Here is a 27,408-nt window from a genome sequence, read left to right as displayed (position 1 = left end):
GGGGAAACAAGGTGGGTGACCAATTTTATTGGAACAATAAAAGATGTTACCTCACCTAGCTTGTCTCTGTAATATCCGGCTACCAACATGGCTACAACACCACTGTCTTGGGAAAAGATTCCCCACATATATGGTATTGTACAAAGGCCTTTAAGGGAGCTGAATATTTTTCTAGAGCATCTGGTATTGGCCTCTCTTTAAGACAGGACTCTAGATTAGAGGGATCACTGCTCTTCTTGGGTGTGTCAATACCTGTGTTCCTGACCGAGACTCACAGGGCCAAGTTACGTGGCCCTAGAAGACTTTCATATAATTGACTGGAGGAAACTTTCTACTGTTTAATAGCAGAGGAAATTATTCCACTATTTGGTGCTTTTCTTCCTAGTGGTACAGCTCATGGAGAAAGCAGAAGGGGGAAATCAAACGCCTGTAACAGAATTTATCCTCCTGGGATTCGGGAATCAATCTGGGCTGCAGATTCTTCTCTTCCTGCTGTTTCTAGTGATCTATGTTGTGACCATGGCCAGGAACCTCCTCATCGGTGCGCTAGTTGTGACTGATCAGCACCTTCACACTCCCATGTACTTCTTCCTGGGGAACTTGTCCTGCCTGGAGACCTGCTACACCTCCACCATCCTGCCCAGGATGCTGGTCAGTCTCCTGACTGGGGACAGAACCATTTCTGTGGAGGCCTGCATCACTCAATTTGTTTTATTTGGTTTTCTAGCAACTACAGAGTGTTATCTCTTGTCAGTGATGTCTTATGATCGGTATTTAGCCATATGCAAACCGCTGCACTATGGAGCCCTTATGAATGGCCGGCTGTGCCTCCAGCTAGCAGCTGGGTCTTGGATAAGTGGATTTCTATCTTGTGTAATATTAATGTGTCTCATGTCAGAGTTAATTTTCTGTGGTCCCAATGAAATGGACCACTTCTTCTGTGATCTCACCCCAATGCTAAAACTCTCATGCAATGACACCAGCCAGATCACACCAGTTATATATACATTTTCCTTCCTAAATGCATTTCCCCCATTTCTATTAACCTTGATGTCCTATGTTTGTGTCATCAGCACCATCCTGAGAATCCCTTCCACCAGCGGGAGGCAAAAGGCCTTTTCCACCTGCTCCTCTCACCTCATCGTGGTGACAATCTTCTATGGGACCATAATGATTGTCTACATGCTACCGAAATCCAGCACCCTGAGAGCCCTGAACAAAGTGTTCTCTGTCTGCTACACAGTCCTGACACCCCTGGCCAATCCGCTCATCTACAGCCTGAGAAACAGAGAGGTCAAGGAGGCCCTGAGAAATGGTGTCAGGAGATCTGTGACCCTTACAAAAAATTCAGATTAGTTTTCTGAAATGAGGATCTTCAATCAGGTTTCTCTTGTCAAAGTGGCAGGGTCCAAGTGGCCCCTGAAACCGAAGTGCTGTATAAAAGACGTGCATGTGAATAAATATATTTGTAAATTATAGAGATGTTTGGAAATTGTTTTTGGGGGTTATTTTTGGCAGAAACGTTTGACTTTTCATCAAAGAACCGAAAACCATGAAAATGAAAAATAGTTTTATTTTTTGGCCTGGGAAATCTGAAAACTTTCAGCTGGAAGTTGAAAAAAATGGTTCTGTTGTTAGTTTTAAAGTTTTCTTTTCTTCAAAAAATAAATAATTAAAAAGTTAGTATCTCTGAGGGAAGCAGACATTTTTCATGAAAAAGTTTGTTTAGTCAAATCCCTATTTTTGTTGAAATAAGCTTTGACTAAACAGTTTTCACCAGCTCTAGTAAACAGTAAGTGAATGGATGAGGATCTGGTTGATGGTGCTCAAGAATATGTATAACTGTTTTTGTAGGACCAATTAAAATTATTGTTGCACACTGCAAATTGACTTCCTTTGTTCAGTTCTTTATGTGAAGTTCTTAACAATCCCCATCTCAGTGCCATTGGAGATTCCCGGCAAATCTGTAAGGTTTATGATTTATTTCTTGTTCATAGTCGCATTGCTCTGTGCTTGCTTCTTTCCAGACAGCAGAGAATCCTAGATTCCTAGAAGTGTAGGACTAGAAAAGACCTCGAGTGGTCGTCTGCACTCATGGCAGGACTAAGTATTATACAGACCGTCTCTGACAGGCGTTTGTCTAACCTGTTCTTAAAACCCCCAAGGATGGAGATTTCATAACCGCCCTAAGCAATTTGTTCCAGTGCTTAACCACCAGGATAGGAATTTTTTCCTAATGTTCGACCTTGCTGCAATTTAAGCCCATTGCTTCTTTTCCAATCCTCGGTGTTTAAGGAAAACAATTTTTTCCCCTCCTCCTTGTAACAAGCTTTTATGTACTTGCAAACTGTTTTCATGTCCGCTCTCAGTCTTCTCTTTTTCAGACTAAACAAACCCAATTTCTTCAATCTTCCCTCATAGGTCATGTTTTCTAGACCTTTTGTTGCTCTTCTCTGGGCTTTCTCCAGTTTGTCCCCATCTTTCCTGCAATGTGGCGCCCAGGACTGGCTGAGGCCTTTTCAGTGCGGCATAGAGCGGTAGAATTACTTCTCGTGTCTTCCTTACAACACTCCTGCTAATACATCCCAGAATGATGTTGGTTTTTTTGCATAGTGATCCACTATGACCCCCAGATTCCCTTCCGCAGTACTCCTTACTAGGCAGTCATTTCCAATTCTGTATGTGTGCAATTGATTGTTCCCGCCTAAGTGGATACTTTGCATTTGTCCTTATTGAATTTCATCCTATTTACTTCAGACCATTTCTCATTTGTCCAGATCATTTCGAATTTTATTCCTATCCTCCAAAGCACTTGCAACCCCTCCCAGCTTGGGAGAAGGACTGGTCTGTGCCCCAAGGAGATCAACGTGGTTTACACGATGCCCCTTTCTACTCACGTGTGGAAGGACAGGAAAAAGAGGTGGCCCTGCACTCCCAACCATGCCGCCCCCATGCAGGCACCTTCTCTCCAGCGTGCAAGAGTCACACTTCCCCATTAACCCGCTCTTCCGGGGGGGTGTGGGGTGGAAACTCAGAGATTTATAGCCTTTAAGGTGAAAAAAGTCCATTCTAATCATTTTAGTCACAGCTGCTGCCCAGCAGGGGCCAGATCAGGCCAGCCAGGAATTGGTCACTCAGCCCCAGCGCACTGGGGGCTGGTGAAGATTTGGGGGAGCTCGGTAAAACTGCCAGGCCCCACTCTCGCTGTCTCTACCTCAGCCTGGTGTGGCTGTGAAGCCCCAGCAAGGGAAGAATGGGGGATTGGGGAGCAAGTTCACCCTGCATTCACTCCACAGCAGTGAGTTCTCTCCTGTGGGGCCGGGCTCGGCTCCCCGCTCCGGAACATTGACTCTCCTCACTCACAGATTTGATGTGGGGCTCCTCTCAGCGAGTGGGGCCAAGCCACCTGACCACCCCAAGGGGACAAGAAGGAGGAGGTTTAAGGTGGGGAAAGGTCCCCAGCCCCACATATAGTGAAGGCGGGATGCTGGTGCCAGGGTAAAAGGGTGAGGGACCTGTGTGTGTGGGTTTCCAGGTGAGCCCGGGACGGGAGCGATGAAAGAAGGGAGAGGGGTTTGGTGCAGCCAGGAGTTGAGAGTATTTGGGCTGATATGTAGGGTAGATGGACCTGGGTGTTGGGGGCACTTCTGCAAGTGCCCTGAGGGGAGTAAGAAGTGGTGGTAGGGGGCTGGGGTGAAGATAGAGGGAGGCTGTGCAGAGGGAAGTGATTTGGAGTTGGTGGGGGATCGGGGTGTAGGGGTAATTTTCAGAGGTGGGTTTATTGGGGAATGGGGCTGGGGAGGGGGTGACTGATGGCAGGGGAAGGTCTGGGTGCGTGGGTTTGCGGGGAGGCGACTGGTAGGGCAATGTTTCCTGGGGACATTTATCTGGTGAGTTGTGCCACGGGGGTGGGTTTATGTGGGGAGAGTGGGGTTGGTGGAGTGGGAAGGTAGGATGGGTGGGGAGTGTTGCAGGGGGAGGTTCTGTGGGCTTTGGGTTTCTCTGGGGGCATTGGAAGTCTTTATTTGGGGGCGGGGCAGCAGGGGGTTGGATGGGATTAAACAGCAGCACAGTGGGGGTTGGGTGGGAGGCTGAGGGGAAGGAGGTGTAGCTATAGGACAGGGTTATTTGGGGATCTCTGTGGGATTGGAGGGGGTGTGAGAGGGATGGGAGGGAGCTGTGGACAAATCCCATGGCTGTATGTTGGGTAAATTGATTTCCAGTTTTGAGACCATCCATGTATTTTCTGTCCCAATTAATTCTCTGTGACCCTGTGATAAATGAAGAGGGATGGGGGTGTAACTCCCTTGTATGGACACCCAGCTAGCCAGTTAGCTATAAAGTCTCTCTTGCTGGCTGTTCTCTGCTTGCTTTACCTATAAGAGGTTAAAAAGTCTCCCTGGCTAGGTAAAAGAAAGGGAGTGAGCACCTGACCAAAAGAGCCAATGGGACGGCTAGAACTTTTTAAAATTGGAAAAAACTTCTCCTTTGTAGTTGTTGTTCTCCATAGAGCGGAGACACAGAACAGCAATGCTGTAAGCAGCTTGAAAACCAGGTATGAAAAAGCATCAATTCATACCTTGAACCTACATATAGTGTGGTACTAATTGTCGGTAATTCCCGGCCAAGCCCAGGAAGGATTGGACTTGCTTCTTTGTCTTAGTGACAGGCCAATTTTGAATAGCATTTACTTAAGCTGTAGGGGGTTGATAGTTCCACCTGGTGTCCAAGGTACGTTACTCTGTTTAGGCCTATCTGACATTTTTTTGGCCTTAACGGTTAATTCTGCCTCCCTTATGCGCTGGAAAACAGCTTGGAGGTGCTCCAGGTGTTCTGCCCATGAATCTGAGAATATGGCCACATCATCAAGGTAGGTGACTGCACATTCTGTAAATCCAGCCAGAAGGTTATCTACCATCTTTGGAAGGTGGCGGGTGAATTTTGCAGTCTGAAAGGGAGCGCATTAAATTCATACAGCCCTACCTGGGTGATGAAGGCTGACCTTTCCTTGGTGGGGTCATCTAGCGGCACTTGCCAGTACCCCTTAGTTAAGTCTAAGGTGTAGATGAACTGGGCACATCCCAGTTTCTCCAGTAGCTCATCTGTGCATGGCATTGGATAGTTTTCTGGGCAAATTAAGGCATTTAGCTTATGGTAGTCCACACAAAAGCCGATTTCACAATCTGGTTTGGGAACCAGAACCACTGGAGAGGTCCATGCACTCTCAGAGGGGCAGATTACAACCATCTATAACATGTCCTTGATCTCCCTTTTTATTGCGGTTTTGTCCTGAGGAGCCATGCGGTAGGGTTGGGTTCTAATTGAGCGAGCATCACCTTTGTCAATGGAGTGCTACGCTTTTTCTGTCCATCCTGGAGGTGGCTGAAAACATGGGCGCGAAGTTGGTGCACAGCTCCTGGATTTGCTATTGCTGCTTACAGTCAAAGGGTAATGGAGAGGCTCACCTCTTCTACGTCACCGTTGCTGTTTCCTTCATAGTAGACTCCTTCAGGCCATTCAGTGTCGTCTCTCTCCTGGGCTGTAAACTGGAGAAACTTGGATTCTCGGGAATAAAAGGGCTTTAGAGAATTAACATGGTATACTTTAGATTTTAGGGTAGGGTCTGGGAACCCTATGAGGTAATTAACAGCTCCCAGGAGCTCTCGGACCATAAATAGGCCCTCCCACAACGCTTCCATCTTATTGGCCTGAAGCGCTTTCAGGACCATGACTTGGTCACCTACTCTGAAGGAACGCTCTCTGGCATGTTTATCATACCAGGCCTTTTGCTCCTGTTGAGCATCCGGTAGGTCTTTTTGAGCAAGGGCTAGAGAGTCTTTGAGGGTGTTTTGCAGGTTGGGGTTACAAAGTCCAAAATGTTAGTTCCTGGAGAAGATGTAACCCCCTTCCTTTGCTGCTTCACCAACTGTAATGGCCCCTTAACTTCATGGCCATAAACGAGTTTAAAGGGTGAAAATTCCAAACTGAGATGTGGTACAGCCCTGTAGGCAAAGAGCAACTGCTGCAACACTAGGTCCCAATCATTGGAGTGTTCATTCATGAATTTATGTATCATGGCCCCCAAAGTCCCATTAAACTTCTCCACTAGGCCATTTGTTTTAATGGTGGTATGGGGTGTCAACCAAGTGGTTTACCCAATGAGCTTCCGAAAGAGATTTCATGGTCCCGGCCAGGAAGTTAGTTCCCGAATCCGTAAGGATGTTGGAGGGCCAACCTACCCTGGTAAAAATGTTTACGCTTTTAGCCCTGGTGGTGTTAGAGCTACTGCTTCCAGCCATTGGGTGGCAAAATCCATGGAAGTCAGTATGTACAGCTTTCTGCTGGGTGTCTTCTTAGGGAAAGGACTCAGAATATCCACAGCTACATGATGAAATGGAACCTCAATGATGGGGAGTGGCTGGAGAGGGGTCTTGACCTGGTCTTGGGGCTTTCCCACCCTCTGGCACACCTAAAAAGAGCAGACATAGGTAGAAACATCCTTGCCCAGCCCCTCCCAGTGGAAGGACTTCACCAAACGGTCCTTGGTCCCGTTCACCCCAGCATGGCCACTAGGGTGATCATGGGCTAAGCTCAGGAGCTTTTCCCTATACTTAGTTGGATCTACCAACTGTCTCTGAGGATGCCAGTAGTCTTTGGGCCCACCAGAAAGGGTTTCTTTGTATAAGAGTCCTCCTTTTACAACAAATCTGTACCTATTGGAGGAGCTGAGAGGTGGTGGATCGCTCCGTGCCACTGTCCAAGGTTCCTTGAGGCTTTCATCTGGTTCCTGCTCTGCCAGGAACTGGATCTTGAACTGCTGCCATATATTCTGGTTTGGGGTCAGGTGCCACCATCTCTGGGTGGGTCCCAGTAGGAGGCTCAGGAATGGAGTTAGGTGTGGAGGCCTGTTTAGCTTGGCTGTGGGTGACTGTAGCGGGTTGGTCACCCTGCTCTGGTTGGGAAGGAGTTAAGAGCAGCCAGGGGATGCTGGTTGGGCAGACAGCCACAAATGTGGCCACATCCAATTGGGGTCCAGCTGGCCCCGAGGAAAGGGCAGGCTGAGGGAGTGAGAAAGACTCTTGTTCCAACTGAGGAGCAGAGATGACCAGGCTGCCTGGGAGAGCAAGCGGGTACCTGAGGCAGAGCAGGACTGGTGAGAGGCAGGCAGAGCTGAGGAGCTCTGGCCTGCTGAGTCCCCAGGCTGAGGCCTTGCTAAAGGCCAGGGGAGGAACTAGGACTGCAGGGAGGCAGCTGGGGCTAGAAAGGCAGTAGGTCCAAACCCCCTTGACAATGATGAGTGGCCACTTCACACTGCAGTTTGCTCCTGAGGGAAGGGGCTAGATGAGGACTGGTAGTGGGTCACTGAGGCGAGGTGGGCTTAAGGGATTGGGGTTCCCCAGGGAAGAGGAGACCTAGAGTGTGGGGGCACTGCTGGGGGGCAGAACCCAAGGTAAGGGACACCTGGGTTCGGGAGAGACAAGGGGCCGGAAGTGCTATAAGTGGTGGAGATCAGGAGGAAGGAGGCACCAGTAGAAAGACACTGGCCAGCAGGAGGTGCTCTGAGGCTGGAACTGAGTTAATTCCCAGACGACCAGCAGGAGGCGCTGCGGTGGTGAGTGCCCACTGTGCTACATGGGGTGGAGAATATGGGCATGTGCGGTCCACCCCTGATAAAAGTAGAACTGTGGGGACTGGGCAAGTTGTGCCACTATAGAGGGAATGATGGATCCCGCCTACGCGGAGGTTTTCTTTGCGGAAGGTGCTTATGCCATCCCTGCTTGGTCCCCGGCATCAGTGTCCCGGTGGAAGAGGGCAGATGATGACCCACAAGGAAGATGGGAGTCACTGCTGCAAGGGAGCTGGGAAACCCAAGAAGGACTATGGGAGGTGCGGTGGGCCCTCCAAGAGCAGGTGGGGCAGCTGGCAAGGGAGCAGCGGGCCCTAATAAGACTCCTGAGAAGGGAGTTTAAGAAGAGCCGCTGAGAGTGGTCGGAAAAGCCCTGCGCCAGGGCCAGGAGGCCAGTGGCAGAGTACTGGGCTTGTTACACCTGAGAGAGGTGTGGACATTTAAGGAGGGATTGTCCCACTGGGATGGGGGCCAGGAGCCTCACTTGGAGCAGGGGAAGGGACAAAGCCCTGAGAAGGCCCGCTGGGTGAGGAAACCCAGGGGACAACGGACATGTTGGGCCTGTGGGTGACAAGGACACCTGCAGTGGGAGTGCCCAGGTGCACGGCGAAGGCCCAAGGTAGCGAAGAGGTGGGGAGCCTGCTTTGGATGCCATGAGCAGGGGCATATTAGGAGGCACTGCCCCCTCAAGGGATGAAGGGAGAAAGAAGAGGTGCCTAAGGACCAAAGGGGTGTCGAAGGCCGGCAGGATTGATGCTGCAGAGATGGTGGTAGACCTGCCCGAGGGCCACCAATGGGAGGTGGCAGAAAAGCGGACTGGGACAGAGTGGGCCCAGCAAGAGGCCGGAACCCAAGCTGTCATGGAGCAGGTCGCAGTTGGGACCCAGACCCTGAAGGTAGAGGGTCCGGGGGATGCTGGCTTACGCGCGTGGCAGGAGGCAGTGGAGCAGGCCTGCCGCAAGGCAGAGGCGAATGCCAGGGACATGGCCAGGGAATGGGAGACAGCTGTAGATGAACAAGAACATCTGCATAAGCAGCTGGCCGAAGCAGAGAAGAGGCGAGCATGCCCAGAGGGGCATCCCGGGGCTGTGCCAGGCAGAAGCTCCCCCTTCCCCCGGGCGTGGGATTTTGAGGGTGTGTGTGTGTAGCGGGTTGGTCATCCTGCTCTGGTTGGGAAGGGGTTAGGATCAGCCAGTGGAGGCTGGTTGGGTAGACAGCCACAGGTGTGGCCACACCCAATTGGGGTCCAGCTGACCCTGAGGAAAGGGCAGGCTGAGGGAGTGAAAAAAGACTCTTGCTCCAGCTGAGGAGCAGAGAGGACCAGGCTGCCTGGGAGAGCAAGCAGGGTACCTGAGGCAGAGCAGGGCTGGGGAAAGGCAGGCAGAGCTGAGGAGCTCTGGCCTGGTGAGTCCCCAGGCTGAGGCCTTGCTAAAGGCCAGGGGTACTAGGGCTGCAGGGAGGTTGGACAGTGGGGTGGTGGGACGAGAGGGCATCTGGGGTTTCCTTGGCTGTGTGGAGGGCTCCTCCTTGTGAGATGGGACCTTAGGCTGATTCGATGGTGGGGTGCTGTTTTGGGTTGCCCCTTCTGGTATCCACTCTAACTGCCACTAGCTTTCTTCTTCTCCGCCACCTCCACCCATTTGGATCTGATCTCCCCAGCCTCGATTACAGTTTTGGGCTTCCCATCTAGGATGTACCTTTCTGTTTCCTCAGGATCACCCTCTAAGAACTGCTCCGTTTGTATTAGGGGAGACAGATTTTCCAGAGATTTAACATTTGGTCCTGATATCCAGGTATCCCAATTGTTTACAATGTGATAGGCGTGTTGGGAAAATGCCACGTCTAGTTTCCACCTTAGGGCTATGAACCACCGATGGGCATACTCGGGTGTTAGCCCCATCCTAATTCTGGCCTTTTGTTTAAAAACTTCGTACTTGTTCACGTGTTTTTTAGGCATTTCAGCTACTGCCTCTGCTAAGGGTCCACTGAGTTGTGGCTGTAGCTCCACCATATACTGGTCTGTAGGGATGTTGTACCCAAGACAGACCCTTCCAAAATTTTAAAGAAGACCTCTGTATCATCGCCTACCTTCTTTGTGGGGAATTTTTTGGAATGGGGAGCGGTACCTGGAGGATTGTTAGGGTACCTGATTGAGCCAGTTTAGCCCTTCCCAGCTCTAAGTGCTTCAACTCCACTTCCCAGTGCTTCACCTCTCTCCTCTCCTCAGCTTCCACCTCCAAGCGCTTTGCCTCTGCTTCCGCCTGCCAGTGCTTTGCTTCCACTTACACCCTCCAAGCACTTGTTCTCCGCTTCCAAGCGCTTCATCTCTAGGAAGAAATTCCTTTCTGCCTCAGTTAGAACTTGAATTAAAGGGTGCCTGAATTAAAGGCACCCTTCCATCCTGGCATCTGGATCTCGGGTTGGGGAGGGCGGACCCTTCCCTCCTGGGGAGTCCCTGGTCCCCCATCCCCTCCCTGCATTTCTGTCATGGAGCTGGATGTCTGGGCTTGATCTGGGTCTGTCTTCTCCATGGTGTGTCATTTTGGGAAGACTGGTTTCTCCAGGGTTTTGGTGTTTGACCTCAATCTCATGCCCAAGGCTTCCCTACTCTAGCCTAGCTATTCTGTTGCCAAGAAGCTGGAAAAAAAATTAAACTGCTTGTTGAACCCTTTGAGTGCCTGTTCCCCTTTAGGCAGCAAAGAAAAGAAAAGAAAGAAAATAAAACCCTGAATTTCAAGCAGCCAAAAGAAAAAAATTGTCCTTTTAAAATCCTGAGGTCTGTGCTTCTGGTTCAAAATGATCCCACTTCTCTGCCACCATGTCAAGGCTGATTCCCCACTCTGGCACTTCAGGTGCAGAAGGTGGGGGCCCGCAAGGATTCTCAAACTTAATACTGGCCACTCCAGGCTTGTATTAAACTCCCAAGGTCACAGTTTCTCTCTGATCTTGGATGGGCAGATGCTGCCACCACCCAAGTGGTACCCAGGAAGGTGCACTTGGGAATTCCTTCCTGTGGGGTACCCTCAAGCCCATTCACCCCCCCACCCTCCGGGGAAGAGCTGAGAAAGAAAACAAAGGAAATTAGCTGTTGCCCCCAGCTAATTAAACAACATATGCACAAACCTCTTAGGACACCAAAAATCCAATCCTGTTCTTAAAAAAGGTAAATTTTATTATAAACAAAAAGAAAGAAAATACACCTGGAAGTTAGGCTTTGCTAGATTTAAAAAACCCACTTACAAAAATTAAACATCAAGAATAACCTTCTTGAGATCCAGTTTAAAGGTTACAAGCGAAACAAAAAGCACTTGGGGTTAGCACAGAGGAGTCCACAAGCCAATAAGAAATAAACAGAAATAAACCTAGTCGCGTCTTTGTAAACATTCCTGATCTACTTACATATCTGGGTTGTTAAATAAGTGGTTCGAGGTATGAATTGATGCTTTTCCATACCTGGTTTTAAAGCTGCTTACAGCATTGCTGCTCTGTGTCTCTGCTCTCCGAAGAACACCACCACCACACAAAGGGAAAGCTTTTTTTCCAATTTTAAAAAGTTCTAGCCATCCCACTGGGTCTTTTGGTCAGGTGCCCACTCCCTTTCTTTTACCTAGCCAGGGAGACTTTTTAACCCTTTACAGGTAAAGCAAGCAGAGGACAGCCACCAAGAGGGACTTTATAGCTAATTGGCTAGCTGGGTGTCCATAAAAGGGAGCTACCCCCCTTCATTAATCACAGACCCCAATGAAATGGCCCATTTTTCTGGTGATCTCACCCCAGTGCTAAAACTCTCCTGCCCGAACACCATCCTGATGACCCTGGTTCTTTATATATTTACCTTCCTAGATGCAGTTCCCCATTTCTATTAACCTTGACGTCCTATGTTTGTGTCATCAGAACCATCCTGTGAATCCTGTCCACCAGTGGGAGGCAAAAGGCCTTTTCCACCTGCTCCTTTCACCTCAGCATTGTGGCACTTTACTATGGGACCATAATGCTTTGTGCTTGTCTCTTTCCAGAGAAGACAGAAGGAACGGTTTAGGCCCCAAGGAGATCACAGTGGTTTAGACTGTGCTTTTTCTCTACTCAGCTAAGCAGGGGCACTGGAGGGAGAGATGGTCGCGGTTTAACAGCCTCTTGTTTTCAGCTTGCTCACCCGATACTTGTCCCTGCAAGTGTCATGCTTCCTGTTGACCTCATTTTTCCTGTTAAAGTTGAGCTTGTAGATTTTAAAGTAGAAAAAGTCTGTTGTGATCATGTAGTCTGACCACCTGCATAACGCAGGCCATAGAAATTTTCCCCATGATCCCTTCCCCAGACCCATAGCTTGTCATTAAGCTAGAGTGGTACTTTTAGAAAGACAACTCCAGCCTTGCTTTAAAGACTCCAAGGTATGGAGAAACCACCACAGCCCAGCATAAATTGTTTCAGTGGATAATTGCTTCACTGTTAAAAATGGTTGCCTTCTTTCCAGTCTGTGTTCATCTGGCTTCAGCTACCAGCCATTGGCTCTCATTATGCCTTTGTCTATGAGATTAAAGAGACCTCTGCTCTCAGACATCTCCTCCCCAGGTAGGTACTTCTAGACTGTGATCAAGTCAACTCTTTGTTAAGCTTTTGTAACCTCCTCTGTGTGAGGATAAATAGTTTGAGGTTCTGAAGTATCTTACTGCAAGGTCGCTTTTCCATTTCACAAATAATTCTTCTAGCTGCTTTGAGCAATGTACCAAGGGATGTGGTGCCTTCTTCATCTCTTTGAGTCTCTATACGAATATTGGAGTCTCTCATTAATAGATACGCTCTAGATAGAATCAAATTAGTTGACTCGTAGAATTTTAAGGCCAGAAGGGACCATTGTGATCATCTACTCTGACCTCCTGCATTGCACGGGCCACAGGACTTCTGTGAATTCATTACTGTTTCAAGGGCAAAAGCTGTGATTGATCTAGTGTAGATCTTTTAGAAACACATCCAGACTTGATTTAAACATTTCCAGTGATGGAGACTCCACCATGACCCTTGGCAAGTTGTACCAATGGTTTATGACCATTCCTATTAAAAACGTCCACCTTATTTCTAGTCTAAATTTGTCTAGCTTCAACTTTTGCTCCATAGTTGCCTTGCTGGTCAATGGCAGACACATATAAACCACAAAGGACTTTAAGAAGGATGGCTGGCTTTTTGCTGACTTTCTCACTTTTGTCTAGCCCTTTTCATTTATTTTTCTTATTTACTGCTCCTTTAGGTCCCTTGGAAAGTCCCAGTTTAGAAGCTGTTCTTTGGGCTCCCATAATTGAAAGTCTTGGCCACAGAATTACCTCTCTTAAAGAAATCTAAGTGCAATCTCTGTTTGTATTAATTCATCTCCCGAATCTTTCTCCCTCCACACCAGTACTCTCTCTCTCTCTTGTTCTCTCAATGCAAATGCCACAGAAAGAAAAGAGTAGGTTGTGAGCAGGGTGTGCTTTTGGCGAGAGATAAATGATTAACAGATCGCAAAGCCAGAAGGGATCGTTGTGGTCATCCAGTCTGGCCTGCTGTATAATACAGGCCATAGATCTTCCCCCAAAATAATTCCCCAAGCAGATCTTGATTTAGAGCAAATCCCGAGTTGATTTAAAAATTGTCAGTTATGGTATATGATATAAAAATATGTCAGTTGATTTAAAAATTGCCACAAACTTTGTTAAATTGTTCCAATGGCTAATTGTCCACACTGTTAAATATTGATGGCATATTTCTACTTTTATTTTAAAAAATGAAGGCTCAAAAACTAAAAGGAAAGCGAGAAAAAAACTATTTTTTTGTATTTAATGATTTTGAATAGCTTCAGAGAGTTTAAAGCCAGAAGGAAGTATTATCCTGAAAAATTGGACAGGGTCCAGAGAAGATTCACGAGAATGATTAAAGGATAGGAAAACATGTCTGATAGTGTTAGATTCCTGGAGATCAGTTATTTAGTTTAAAAGAGAGAAGGTCAAGTGTTGAATCACAGTCTATAAATACGAGTATGGGGAACAGAAATTGAATAATAAAAGGCTCTTGAATCTAGCAGACAAAGGTGAGTGTTAACCAACAATTAATCAACTCTATGACTCAGTTGTACAAGTCCACCACAATGGGGGTTTACTTGATCACTGTGACTCAGCAATGCCCACGAGGACATGTCTGAGCAAGTGTCTTCTAGGCACATGAACTAAGGCAATAAAACAGGGGACTAGGGCATCATACTTGGGCCTTTCTCCTCCCTCAGCTATGCTGGAAGCAACAAGAGTGCTGGAGAGCCAGAAGACTTCAACAGAGGAGACGGGTCCTAGGCTTGAGTGAGAGGCCTGTCTATTGTGAACTGTAACATCCAGCGGAGTGAGAAAATTGCTTGTTCTAAATACTGCCTAGTGTAATAAGGTTAAAGACATAAATTATGTGAACATAAGAACATAAGAACGGCCGTACTGGGTCAGACCAAAGGTCCATCTAGCCCAGTATCCTGTCTACTGACAGTGGCCAATGCCAGGTGCCCCAGAGGGAGTGAACCTAACAGGTAATGATCAAGTGATCTCTCTCCTGCCATCCATCTCCATCCTCTTACAAACAGAGTCTAGGGACAGCATTCCTTACCCATCGTGGCTAATAGCCATTAATGGACTTAACCTCCATGAATTTATCCAGTTCTATTTTAAACGCTGTTATAGTCCTAGCCTTCACAACCTCCTCAGGTAAGGAGTTCCACAAGTTGACTGTGCGCTGTGTGAAGAAGAACTTCCTTTTATTTGTTTTAAACCTGCTGCCCATTAATTTCATTTGGTGACCCCTAGTTCTTGTATTATGGGAATAAGTAAATAATTTTTCTTATCTACTTTCTCCACATCACTCATAATTTTATATACCTCTATCATATCCCCCCTTAGTCTCCTCTTTTCCAAGATGGAAAGTCCTAGCCTCTTTAATCTATCCTCATATGAGACCTTCTCAAAACCCCTAATCATTTTAGTTGCCCTTCTCTGAACCTTTTCTAGTGCCAGTATATCTTTTTTGAGATGAGATCACATCTGTACGCAGTATTCAAGATGTGGGCATACCATTGATTTATATAAGGGCAATAATATATTCTCCATCTTATTCTCTGTCCCCTTTTTAATGATTCCTAACATCCTGTTCGCTTTTTTGACCGCCTCTGCACACTGCGCGGACATCTTCAAAGAACTATCCACAATGACTCCAAGATCTTTTTCCTGATTTGTTGAAGCTAAATTAGCCCCCATCGTATTGTATGTATAGTTGGGTTTTTTTTTCCAATGTGCATTACTTTACATTTATCCACATTAAATTTCATTTGCCATTTAGTTGCCCAATCACTTAGTTTTGTGAGATCTTTTTGAAGTTCTTCACAGTCTGCTTTGGACTTAACTATCTTTAGCAGTTTAGTATCATCTGCAGTATCATCATTTGCCATCTCACTGTTTACCCCTTTCTCCAGATCATATATGAATAAATTGAATAGGATTGGCCCTAGGACTGACCCTTGGGGAACACCATTAGTTACCCCTCTCCATTCTGAGAATTTACCATTAATTCCTACCCTTTGTTCCCTGTCTTTTAACCAGTTCTCAATCCATGAAAGGACCTTCCCTTTTATCCCATGACAACTTAATTTATGTAAGAGCCTTTGGTGAGGGACCTTGTCAAAGGCTTTCTGGAAATCTAAGTACACTATGTCCACTGGATCCCCCTTGTCCATATGTTTGCTGACCGCTTCAAAGAACTCTAATAGATTAGTAAGACACCATTTCCCTTTACAGAAACCATGTTGACTTTTGCCCAACAATTTATGTTCTTCTATGTGTCTGACAATTTTATTCTTTCCTATTGTTTTGACTAATTTGCCTGGTACTGATGTTAGACTTACCGGTCTGTAATTGCTGGGATCACCTCTAGAACCCTTTTTAAATATTGCCGTTACACTAGCTATCTTCCAGTCGTTGGGTACAGAAGCTGATTTAAAGGACAGGTTACAAACCCTAGTTAATAGTTCCGCAATTTCACATTTAAGTTCTTTCAGAACTCTTGGGTGAATGCCATCTGGTCCCGGTGACTTATTAATGTTAGGTTTATCAATTAATTCCAAAACCTCCTCTAGTGACACTTCAATCTGTGACAGTTCCTCAGATTTGTCACCTACAAAAGCCGGCTCAGGTTCGGGAATCTCCCTAAGATCCTCAGCCATGAAGACTGAAACAAAGAATTCGTTTAGTTTCTCTGCAATGACTTTATCGTCTTTAAGCGCTCCTTTTGTATCTCGATCATCGAGGGGCCCCACTGGTTGTTTAGCAGGCTTCCTGCTTCTGATGTACTTAAAAAACATTTTGTTATTACCTTTGGAGTTTTTGGCTAGCCGTTCTTCAAACTCCGCTTTGGCTTTTCTTATTACATTTTTACACTTAATTTGGCAGTGTTTATGCTCCTTTCTATTTACCTCGCTAGGTTTTGACTTCCACTTTTTAAAGGAAGTCTTTTTATCTCTCACTGCTTCTTTTACATGGTTGTTAAGCCACGGTGGCTCTTTTTTTAGTTTTTTTTACTGTGTTTCTTAATTTGGGGTATACATTTAAGTTGGGACTCTATTATGGTGTCTTTAAAAAGTGCCCAGGCAGCTTGCAGGGATTTCACTTTGTCACTGTACCTTTTAATTTCTGTTTAACTAACCCCCTCATTTTTGCATAGTTCCCCTTTTTGAAATTAAATGCCACAGTGTTGGGCTGTTGAGATGTTCTTCCCACCACAGGGATGTTAAATGTTATTATATTATGGTCACTATTTCCAAGCGGTCCTGTTATTATTACCTCTTGGACCAGCTCCTGCGCTCTACTCAGGACTAAATCTAGAGTTGTCTCTCCCCTTGTGGGTTCCCGTACCAGCTGCTTCAAAAAGCAGTCATTTAAAGTATTGAGAAATTTTGTCTCTGCATTTCGTCCTGAGGTGACATGTTCCCAATCAATATGGGGATAATTGAAATCCCCCATTATTATTGAGTTCTTAATTTTGATAGCCTCTCTAATTTCCCTTAGCATTTCATCATCACTATCACTGTCCTGGTCAGGGGATCGACAATAGATCCCTAATGTTATATTCTTATTAGAGCATGAAATTACTATCTATAGAGATTCTATGGAACATGTGGATTCACTTAAGATTTTTACTTCATTTGATTCTACATTTTCTTTCACATATAGTGGCACTCCCACCCCCGCATGACCTGTTCTGTCCTTCCGATATATTTTGTACTTATATTTTATTTTCTTTGGTAGCTATCTCTGACCTTTTAAGCCTTCTACTTACAATCACTTTCTGTATTTAATAAATCTGTTTTATATTTTACCTAAAACTGTATTTCAGTTGAAGTTCTTCGGAAATCTCAACTCAGGTTACAAAGGCTAGTGCATGTTCTCCCCACATTGAGGGAGGGGAGGACTGGGTAATAAACTTACACTGGTCAGGCTTCTGATCAGGGCAAGATGGTACAGTTCTGGGGTATAAGTCTGGGGAGATGGGGGGTAACTGGCTGGTGCCTTTCTCGGTGTGATTCCTGAGTTGCTCTGGGAACATTCATGCAAGCTAGCTGGGTGTGGTGCTCCACATGCTGTTGGGTTGAGTGAGAACAGCATCTAGAGGAGTTTGCAGCTTGTCACTAGCAAAGCATTGTGAGGGACAGCCCAGGCTGGAGAGGTAAGGGGGCAGAGTGATACCCTAGTTCCAGGTTGTACCCTGGAGATCCCGTCACACCTGGACAATCTGGAAAATTTTGTCTTTTTCTTGAAACAGTCTGTGCTTCTGTCAACCTAAGTTGGGCTTTTCAAAGAGGCCTGTGGGACTTAGCTGCCAGAGGACAGGTCTACACTTAAAATGCCACATCGGCGCAGTTACACTGCTGTAGCACATAAAAGAAGATGCTCCTACACGGATGGGAGAGAGCTCTCCTGTCCCTGTAGTGAATCCACCTCCCTGAGAAGTGGTAGCTATGTCTACGGGAGACGCTCTCTCATCCACATACCACTGTTTACATGGGGGGTTAGGTCAGTGTAACTATGTTGCTCGGCGTGTGGATTTTTCACCCCCCTGAGCAACGTAGTTATGCCAACATAGGTCTGACTCTCAGTGAAATTAAGTTGACCTAACTTATGTCGGCAGACAGCTGCCACAGTAATTACATCGCTTGTGCGTGTCTACACTTTGCTCCTTCTATCAGCAGTGCACGGCCTCATCAGGAGCATTGATATCAATTGTACTGTCAGTGCAGGGCATTGTGGGGAAGGCTCCTGAAAGCCAGTAATAGTCGACATAAGTAACGCAGTGTCTACACTGACACTGCATTAATCTAACTACATTGACCTTGATGCTATGACTCTCGTGGCGTTATTAAGTCGGCGTAGCAGGGCAGTTACATCGGCATGAGTGAAATTTAAGTGTAGAGACTTCCACAGTTAGGTTGACATAAGCTGCCTTGCGTCAACCTAAATCTGTAGTGTAGACCAGGCCTCAGTAGTCAGTGGCCTTGATGTTTACACTGTTTTCACAAGCAACATAGCACTGAATTCCCTCCCGAGGGCGCTTTCACTGGGATCATTATCAACAGGCTCAGTGGAGATCCCAACAGCCGCCTGAGCCAGCGCGAGGCAGCTTTCCTCTATAAACCCTGGAAGCTCCAGAGCAGGAGGCATGAAAGTCCCTCGTAATATACACAGGTGTGTGCATCAAGCAAGAAAGCAAATGCCAGCCCAGTGCAGCAGTAGAAGGTAGGTGTCTTTGCCGAGTGAATGCAGGCTTGTCCATGTGGGGTGGTGGTGCACAACTGCGTGGTGTCATCTCTACAGTGCACCAAACGTCGTGCACAAAGGAAATTTCAGTGGGCACCAGCAAGAGTCTATACGAGCCAGTTCATGTGCAACTTGCAGGTGCCCTTTAGAATTCCCATTGCTCTTGAGTGCACTTCCCCATCCTGCAGACGAGCTCTGAGAGCAGGAGACACTGGGGGGAGCAGCCTGGAAGTGGAAACCTGGTCCCAATCCCCACAGCCACTCAGCATTGCCGTTTCCTGCAGCGGATTCAATTTAAATCTGATCCTTCCTGGGATTTGTCCCCACACGGAGTTACTACGTGGCCGGCTGGGGTGGAAATCTGCAGTGCTCTATCAGCACGGGCCCTGCTATCGTGCACTAAAAGTCCCCTAGTGGACCTTGCCCTAGTGCTGTTTAAAATGGGGGGAGGTCAAAGTGCACTAGGGAACGTTGAGTGCACTGCAGCAGGGTCCATGCAGCGTTAGTAAGTGGCAGGCTAGTGCTCTGGAGAGTCACACCCCAGCTTTTCATTTAGACAAGCCCTTATTCAGATCCTAGGGATCTCACGGAGGAAGAAATGGTGCCGTAGTGGGAAGGAGACCAGCTGGAGCACACCGGAGCTGTGCATTTCCTGCTCCATCTCACTTCCTACTCCCTGCTCAGTGGCACTGCAGAGCGTGGCTGGGAGCATGAAGCTGCACTGAATCCAGGCCCAGATACACTCACTCGTCAGCTGGGCTGCAGAGTGCAGCTGGGGTAGAGCATGTCTCTGGTATCCAAGAAGGGGAGGTGAGGGATAGGAGTCTGTGCATGGCTGCTGCAGTTTCCCCCTGTGCACAGGACAGGGTGCTGGGCAGAGGCCGTTTCCCTGCTGCGCTGCTGGTCAGTGTCTCAGGCACTAGCAGGAGGCGAGCATGCTCAGACCCTGTTCTGCTGGCCCTGATCTGCAGGCTCCTGTGCTGCGCCTGGTGTCTCAGAGCGGGGGGATGAGAGAGTCTCTTCTTTTCCCACCTGCTGAATGGGGCTGGGAATGGAGCAGAGAAGCAGGTGCCTGGATGGGCAGAGTTTAATGGGGCTGGGAATTTCAAGAGAGTCCGGTGACCAAGTCCCCCTGATTTTCAATAGTGTCAAATTTCTTTAGGTTCCTTTGAATATCCCAACCTCAGAAAAGACTCAGGGGTTGTTTAAATTAAGGAGGAGATGAAGAAAAAGGGGATGTGCGAGAGGTTAAGGACTGATGAATGGGACAGAGAAGCTCCATCAGGGTTAGGGTTAGGGCCTGGGGCCATTTGGGGGAATCACTTAGGGCCTCAGTTCTCCATATTTACATTGGGCACAAAAAGGATTTCCAATCTCATTGCGGCGTTGGGGGTATAAATACATTAAGGACCGTGAGGTGCTCAGACACTATGGTAATTAGGACTTATTAATGACCTAACAATGAATGAAGATGTCTCCCTACACCAACAAAGTATAAAACGTAGAAGGTTTCATGACATAAGCCAAGAATTAACTATCTGGGGAAACAAGGTGGGTGACCACTTTTTTATTGGAACAATAAAAGATGTTACCCCACCTAGCTTGTCTCTGTAATATCCGTTTGTCAACATGGCTACAATACCACTGTCTGGGGAAAACATTCCCCACATCTATGAGATTGTGCAAAGGCCTTTAATGGAGCTGAATACTTTTCTAGAGCATCTAGTATTGGCCACTCTTTAAGACAGGACTCCAAATTAGAGGGATCACTGCTCTTCTCGGGTGTGTCAATAGCTGTGTTCCTGACTGAGTCTCACAGGTCCAAGGTACATGGCCCTAGAAGACAATATGTGACTTCTCATTTTCGTCTTTGAACTTTCATGTAATTGGATGGAGGAAACTTTCTATTGTTTAATAGCAGAGGAAATTATTCCACTGTTTGGTGCTTTTTTCCCTACTAGTACAACTCATGGAGAAAGCAGAAGGTGGAAATCAAACGCCCGCTACAGAATTCATCCTCCTGGGATTCGGGAATCAACCTGGGCTGCAGATTCTTCTGTTCCTGCTGTTTCTAGTGATCTACGTTGTGACCATGGCTGGGAATCTCCTCATTGCTGCGCTAGTTGTGGCTGATCAGCACCTTCACACCCCCATGTACTTCTTTCTGGGGAACTTGTCCTGCTTGGAGACCTGCTACACCTCCACCATCCTGCCCAGGCTGCTGGCCGGTGTCCTGACTGGGGACAGAACCATTTCTGTGGAGGGCTGCATCACGCAATTGGCTGTATTTGGTTTTTTAGCAACTACCGAATGTTGTCTCTTGGCGGTGATGTCTTATGATCGGTATTTAGCTATATGCAAACCTCTGCACTATGGAACCCTTATGAATGGCCAGCTGTGCCTCCAGCTAGAAGCTGGGTCTTGGATAAATGGATTTCTATCTTGTACAATATTAGTGTGTCTCATGTCAGAGTCAATTTTCTGTGACCCCAATGAAATGGACCACTTCTTCTGTGAGCTCACCTCAATGCTAAAACTCTCATGCAGTGACACCAGCCAGATCACACCGATTATTTATACATTTTCCTTTCTTAATTTAGTTCTCCCATTTCTATTAACCTTGACGTCCTATGTCTGTGTCATCAGCATCATCCTGAGAATCCCTTCCACCAGCGGGAGGCAAAAGGCCTTTTCCACCTGCTCCTCCCACATCATCCTGGTGACCATCTTCTATGGGACCATAATGATTGTCTACATGGTACCGAAATCCAGCACCCTGAGAGCCCTGAACAAAGTGTTCTCTGTCTGCTACACAGTCCTGATGCCCCCGGCCAATCCGCTCATCTACAGCCTGAGAAACAGAGAGGTCAAGGAGGCCCTGATAAATGCTATCGGGGGATCTGTGACACTTACAAAGAATTCAGATTAATTGACTAAAATGAGGATCAATCAATCAGGTTTCTATTGTCAAAGTGGCAGGGTCCACGTGGCGGCCCCTGATACCGAAGTGCTGTATGAAAGATGAGCGTTTGCATAAATATATTTGAAAATTATAGAGACGGTTGGAAATTGTTTTGGGGGTTATTTTTGGCAGAAACTTTTTATTTTTAATCAAAGAACCGAAAACCATGAAAATGAGAAAAGTTTTGATTTTTGGCAGGTGAAATCCGAAAACTTTCAGCTGGAAGTTGAAAAAAATGGTTCTGTTGTTTGTTTTCCATTTTCTGTCAAAAAAAGAGTCAGTATCTCTGAGGGAAGCAGACATTTTTCATGAAAAAGTTTGTTTAGTCAAATCCCTATTTTTGTTTAAATAAGCTTTGACTAAACAGTTTTCACCAGCTCTAGTAAACAGTAAGTGAATGGATGAGGAGCTGGTCGATGGTGCTCAAGAATATGTATCATTGTTTTTGTAGGACCGATAAAAATTATTGTTTCACACTGCAAATTGGCTTCCTTTGTTCAGTTCTTGTAACAACCTTTTATGGACTTGAAAACTGTTATCATGTCCCCTCTCAGTCTTCTCTTCTCCAGACTAAACAAACCCAATTTCTTCAATCTTCCCTCATAGGTCATGTTTTCTAGATCTTTCATCACTTGTGTTGCTCTTCTTTGGGCTTTCTCCAGTCGTCCCCATCTTTCCTGAAATGTGACACCCAGTACTGGCATAATACTCCAGCTGAGGCCTTATCAGCGTGGAGTAGAGCGGAAGAATTACTTCTCACGTCTTACTTACAAGACTCCTGCTAATACATCCCAGAATGAGGTGTGCTTTTTTTGCTACAGTGTTACACTTTTGACTTAGATTTAGTTTGTGTGATCCACTATGACCCCCAGATCCCTTTCCACAGTACTCCTTCCTAGGCAGCCATTTCCCATTTTTTATGTGTGCAACTGATTGTTCCTTCCTAAGTGGAGTACTTTGCATTCATCCTTATTAAATTTCATCCTATTTACTTCAGACCATTTCTCATTTGTCCAGATCATTTTGAATTTTATTCCTATTCTCCAAAGCACTTGCAACCCCTCCCAGCTTGGGAGAAGGACTGGTCTGTGCCCCAAGGAGATCAACGTGGTTTACACAGTTCCCCTTTCTACTCAGATGTGCAGGGACAGGAGAAAGAGGGGGCCCTGGACTCCCAACCATGCCTCCCCCATGCAGACACCTTCTCTCCAGCGTGCAAGAGTCACACTTCCACATTAACCCACTCTTCCAGGGCGGGGTGAGGGAGGGGCCGCGTAGGACCGCAGGTGTGTGTGTGTGGAAACTCGAAGATTTGTAGCTTTTAAGGTGAAAAAAGTCCATTCTGATCCTTTTAGTCACAGCTGCTGCCCAGTAGAGGCCAGATCAGGCCAGCCAGGGTTTGGTCACTCAGCCCCAGCGCACTGGAGGCTGGTGAAGATTTGGGGAAGCTCGGTAAAACTGCAAGGCCCAACTCTCGCTGTTTCTACCCCAGCCTGGTGTGGCTGTGAGGCCCCAGCCAGGGAAGAATAGGGGATTGGGGAGCAAATTCACCCCGCACGCACCCCACAACAGTGGGGCCTCTCCAGTGGCGCTGAGCTCGGCTCCCTGCTTCGGTGCATTGGCTCACCTCACTCACAGATTTGCTGTGGGGGCTCTTCTCAGTGAGTGGGGGCTGAGCTGTCTGACCACCCCAAGGGGACAAGGACATGGACGGTTAACGAGGGGAAAGGTCCCCAGCCCCACATACAGTGAAGGCAGGATGTTCGTGCCAGGGTAAAGGGATGAGGGGCCCTGTGTGTGTGTGGAGTGGTTCCGGGTGAGCCCCAATGGATGGGAGCAATGTAAGAAGGGTGGGGGTTTGGTGCAGCTAGGGTAGATGGACCTGCGTATTGGGGGCTGCAGTGGGCCCTCGGGGGAGTAAGGGGTGGTGGTAGGGGGTTGGGATGAAGATAGAGGGAGTCTGTATGGAGGGAAGTGGTTTGTGGGTGGTGGGGAATGGGGGTGTAGGGGCAGTTTCCAGAGGTGGGTTTATTAGGGAATAGGTGGTGGTGACAGGTGGCAGGGGAAGGTCTGGGTGTGGAGGTTTGGGCAGGAGGCAACTGGAAGGGTGATGTTTCCTGGGGGCATTTATCTGGCGGGTTGTGCCCCAGGGGTGGGTTTATGTGGGGAGAGGGGGGTTGGTGTGATGGATGGGGGGTGTTGCAGGAGGAGATTTGTGGGGTTGGGTTTCTCTGGGTTGAACGTGTTTATTTGGGGGTGGGGCAGCAGGGGTTAGATGGTATTAAATAGGAGCACAGTGGGGTTGGGTGGGAGGCTGTGGGGAAGGAGGTGGGAACTATAGGAGGGGGCGATCTGGGCCTCTCTGGTGAATTGGAAGGGGTGTGGGAAGGACGGGTGGGAGCTGTGGAGAAATCCCACAGCTGTATGTTGTGTAAATTGATTTCTAGTTTGGAGACCATCCATGTATTTGCTGTCCAAATTAATTCTCTGTGACCCTGTGATAAATGAAGTGGGGGGGGGAGGAACTCCCTTTTATGGACACCCAGCCAGACAATTAACTATTGAATCCCTCTTGATGGCTGTTCTCTGCTTGCTTTACCTGTAAAGGGTTAAAAAGTCTCCCTGGCTAGGTAAGAGAAAGGTAGCGGGCACCTGACCAAAAGAGCCAATGGGACGGCTAGAACTTTTTAAAATTGGAAAAAACTTCTCCTTTGTAGTTGTTGTTCTCCGGAGAGTGGAGACACAGAACAGCAATGCTGTAAGCAGCTTGAAAACCAGGTATGAAAAAGCATCAAAATTCATACCTCGAACCTACATTTAATGTGGTATAAATCGTCGGTAATACCTGGCCAAGCCCAAGAAGGATTGGACCTGCTTTTTTGACTTAGGGAAAGGGCAATTTTGGATAGCATATACTTTAGTCTGTAGGGGGTTGATAGTTCCTTGACCTACCTGGTGTCCAAGGTACGTTACCCTATTTAGGCCTATTTGACATTTTTTGGCCTTAACGGTTAATCCTGCCTCCCTTATGCCCTGGAAGAGAGCTTGAAGGTGTTCCAAGTGTTCTGCCCATGAATCTGAGAATATGGCCACATCATCAAGGTAGGCGACTGCAAATTCCCCAAATCCAGCCAGAAGGTTATGTCCCAGTCTTTGGAAGGTGGTGGGTGCATTCCGCATTACAAAAGGGAGTGCATTAAATTCATACAACCCTACATGGGTGATGAAGGCTGACCTCTCCTTGGCAGGGTCATCTAGCGGCACTTGCCAGTACCCCTTAGTTAAGTCTAAGGTGGAGATGAACTGGGCATATCCCAGTTTCTCCAGTCGCTCATCTGTGCATGGCATTGGATAGTTTTCTGGGCAATTTACGGCATTAAGCCTACAGTAGTCCACACAAAAGCGGATTTCCCCATGTAGTTGGGAACCAGAACCACTGGAGAGGCCCATGCACTCTCAGAGGGGTGGATTACATCCATCTGTAACATGTCCTTGATCTCCCTTTCTATTGCAGTTTTGGCTTGAGGAGTCATCCAGTAGGGTTGGGCTCGAATTGGGCGAGCATTGCCTGTTTCAATGGAGTGGTATGCCCATTCTGTCCATCCTGGGGTTGCTGAAAACATGGGCACAAAGCTGGTGCACAGCTCCTGGATTTGCTGTTGCTGTTAACACCCAAGGGTGATGGAAAGGCTCACCTCTTTTATGCTATCATTACTTTTTCCTTCATAGTAGACTCCTTCAGGCCACTCAGCATTGTGTCTCTCCTGGACTGAAAACTGGAGAACCTTGATTTCTTGGGAATAAAAGAGTTTTAGAGAATTAACATTGTATACTTTAGGTTTTAGGGTAAGGTCTGGGAACGCTATGAGGTAATTAACAACTCCCAGGTGCTCTCGGACCATAAATGGCCCATCCCATGATGCTTCCATCTTATTGGCTTGGAGCGCTTTCTTGGTCTTGGTCTTGGTCACCTACTCTCAAGGAACGCTCTTTGGCATGTTTATCATACAAGGCCTTTTGCTCCTGTTGAACTTTCTGTAGGTTTTCTTGAGCAAGGGCTAGAGAGTCCTTGAGGGTGTTTTGCAGGTTGGTTACAAAGTCCAAAATGTTAGTTCCTGGAGAAGATGTAACCCCCTCCCATTGCTGCTTCACCAACTATAATGGCCCCTTAACTTTGTGGTCATAAATGAGTTCAAAGGGTGAAAATCCGAAACTGGGATGTGGTACAGCTCTGTAGACCAAAAGCAACTGCTGCAACACTAGGTTCCAGTCATTGGAGAGCTCATTCATGAATTTACGTATCGTGGCCCCCAAAGTCCCATTAAATTTCTCCACTGGGTCATTCATTTTAATGGTGGTAAGGGGTGTCAACCAAGTAGTATACCCCATGAGCTTCTGTCATAAATATAAAAGGAAGGGTAACAACCTTTATGTATGCAGTAACATAAAATCCCTCCTGGCCAGAGGTACAAAAAGAGGTACAGAATCATTTTACCTGTAAGGGGTTAATCAGTTCAATTAACTTAGTTGACACCTGACCAGAAGTACCAATGGGAAAAGAAGATACTTTCAAATCTGGGGAGGGGAGCAAGTTTTGTTTGTGCTCTCTTTTTTTGTTCCCTCTGGATAAAAAGAGAGAGACCAAGCAGGTAACCCATCTCTTGAAAAGATACCTTGAAATGATCCATCTAAAGTTACAGAAATTATAAGTAAAGGCAAGGAAATGCCTTAGATTATCTTTTGCTTTAGCTTGTGAATTTTCCCTATGCTAAGAGGGAGGTTTATTCCTATTTTTGTAACTTTGAAGTTGAGCCTAAAGGGGAATCCTCTGTGTTTTAAATCTTTTTATCACCCCATAAAATTACTTTCCACCCTGATTTTACACAGGTGCTTCTTTTACTTTTTTCTTTATAATAAAGTTCTTCTTTTAAGAACCTGATTGACTTTAGTGTCCTAGAAATAAAGGGTCCGGTCTGTACTTTTATTAAAGGCAATTGGTTGGTATATTATTCTCAAGCCTCCCCAGGAAAGGAGGTGAAGGGCTTTGGGGGGCTATTTGGGAAAATAGGAACTCCAAGTGGTCCTTTTCCTGAATCTTTGTCTAAATCACTGGGTGCTGGCAGCAATACCATCCAAGGACAAGGAAAGGATTTGTTTTTGGGGAAGTTTTAACCTAAGCTGGTAGAAATAAGCTTAGGGGGTCTTTCATGTGGTACCCCAGAGTTCAGAGTGGGGAGGGAACCCTGACAACTTCCCAAAGACGTTTCATGGTCCCTGCCAGGAAGTTAATTCCCGAATCTGTAAGGATGTTGGAGGGCTAACCTACATTGGCAAATATGTCTGCCAATGCCTGGTTTATGCTTTTAGGCCTGGTTTTGTTTAGAGCTACTGCTTCCGGCCATTGGGTGGCAAAATCCATGAAAGTCAGTATGTACAATTTCCGCTGGGTGTCGTCTTAGGGAAAGGACCCAGAATATCCACAGCTACACGCTGAAATGGAACTTCAATGATGGGGAGTTGCTGGCGAGGGGCCTTGATCTGGTCTTGGGGCCTTCCCACCCTCGGGCACACCTCACAAGACCGGACATAGGTAGAAAAGTCCTTGCCCATCCCCTCCCAGTGGAATGACTTCCCAAACGATCCTTAGTCCTGTTCACCCCAGCATGGCTACTAGGGTAATTGTGGGCTAAGCTCAAGATCTTTTCCCTATACGTAGTTGGAACAACCAATTGTTTTTGAGGATGCCAGTCCTCCTTGTGCCCACCAGACAGGGTTACCTTGTGTAAAAGTCCTCCTTCTACAACAAACCTGGATCTATTGGAAGAGCTGAGAGGCAGTGGAACATTCCGTTCCACCATCCAAGGTCCCTTGAGGCTTTCATCTGCTTCTTGCTCTGCCTGGAACTGCTCCCTTGATGCTGGAGACATTAGATCCTCGCTGAGTTGTGAACCGCTCTCCGCTGGTGCACTAGGTTGTATTTCCAGCTCTAGTTGAGCTTCTTGCTCCGGTTT

At 47.0% G+C, this 27,408-nt stretch overlaps 2 protein-coding genes across 2 annotated transcripts; both read left to right on the top strand.

The window, feature by feature from the left end:
* Nucleotides 1-393: 393 nt before the first annotated feature.
* On the top strand, nucleotides 394-1,356 carry LOC135975087 (olfactory receptor 5AP2-like). Its single transcript, XM_065565133.1, has one exon. It carries the CDS (start codon nucleotides 397-399, stop codon nucleotides 1,354-1,356), a length of 960 nt encoding a protein of 319 aa, XP_065421205.1. The 5' UTR covers nucleotides 394-396.
* A 19,045-nt stretch (nucleotides 1,357-20,401) lies between these two features.
* Nucleotides 20,402-21,364, top strand: LOC135975101 (olfactory receptor 11A1-like). The gene has a single exon (XM_065565143.1). The coding sequence runs from the start codon at nucleotides 20,405-20,407 to the stop codon at nucleotides 21,362-21,364; it is 960 nt and encodes a 319-aa protein (XP_065421215.1). The 5' UTR covers nucleotides 20,402-20,404.
* The last annotated feature ends 6,044 nt before the right edge of the window (nucleotides 21,365-27,408 follow it).

This window comes from Chrysemys picta, chromosome 13 (assembly GCF_011386835.1).
Source record: "Chrysemys picta bellii isolate R12L10 chromosome 13, ASM1138683v2, whole genome shotgun sequence".
Classification (NCBI taxonomy): domain Eukaryota; kingdom Metazoa; phylum Chordata; order Testudines; family Emydidae; genus Chrysemys; species Chrysemys picta.
This window is presented reverse-complemented; position numbering and strand designations above follow the sequence as displayed.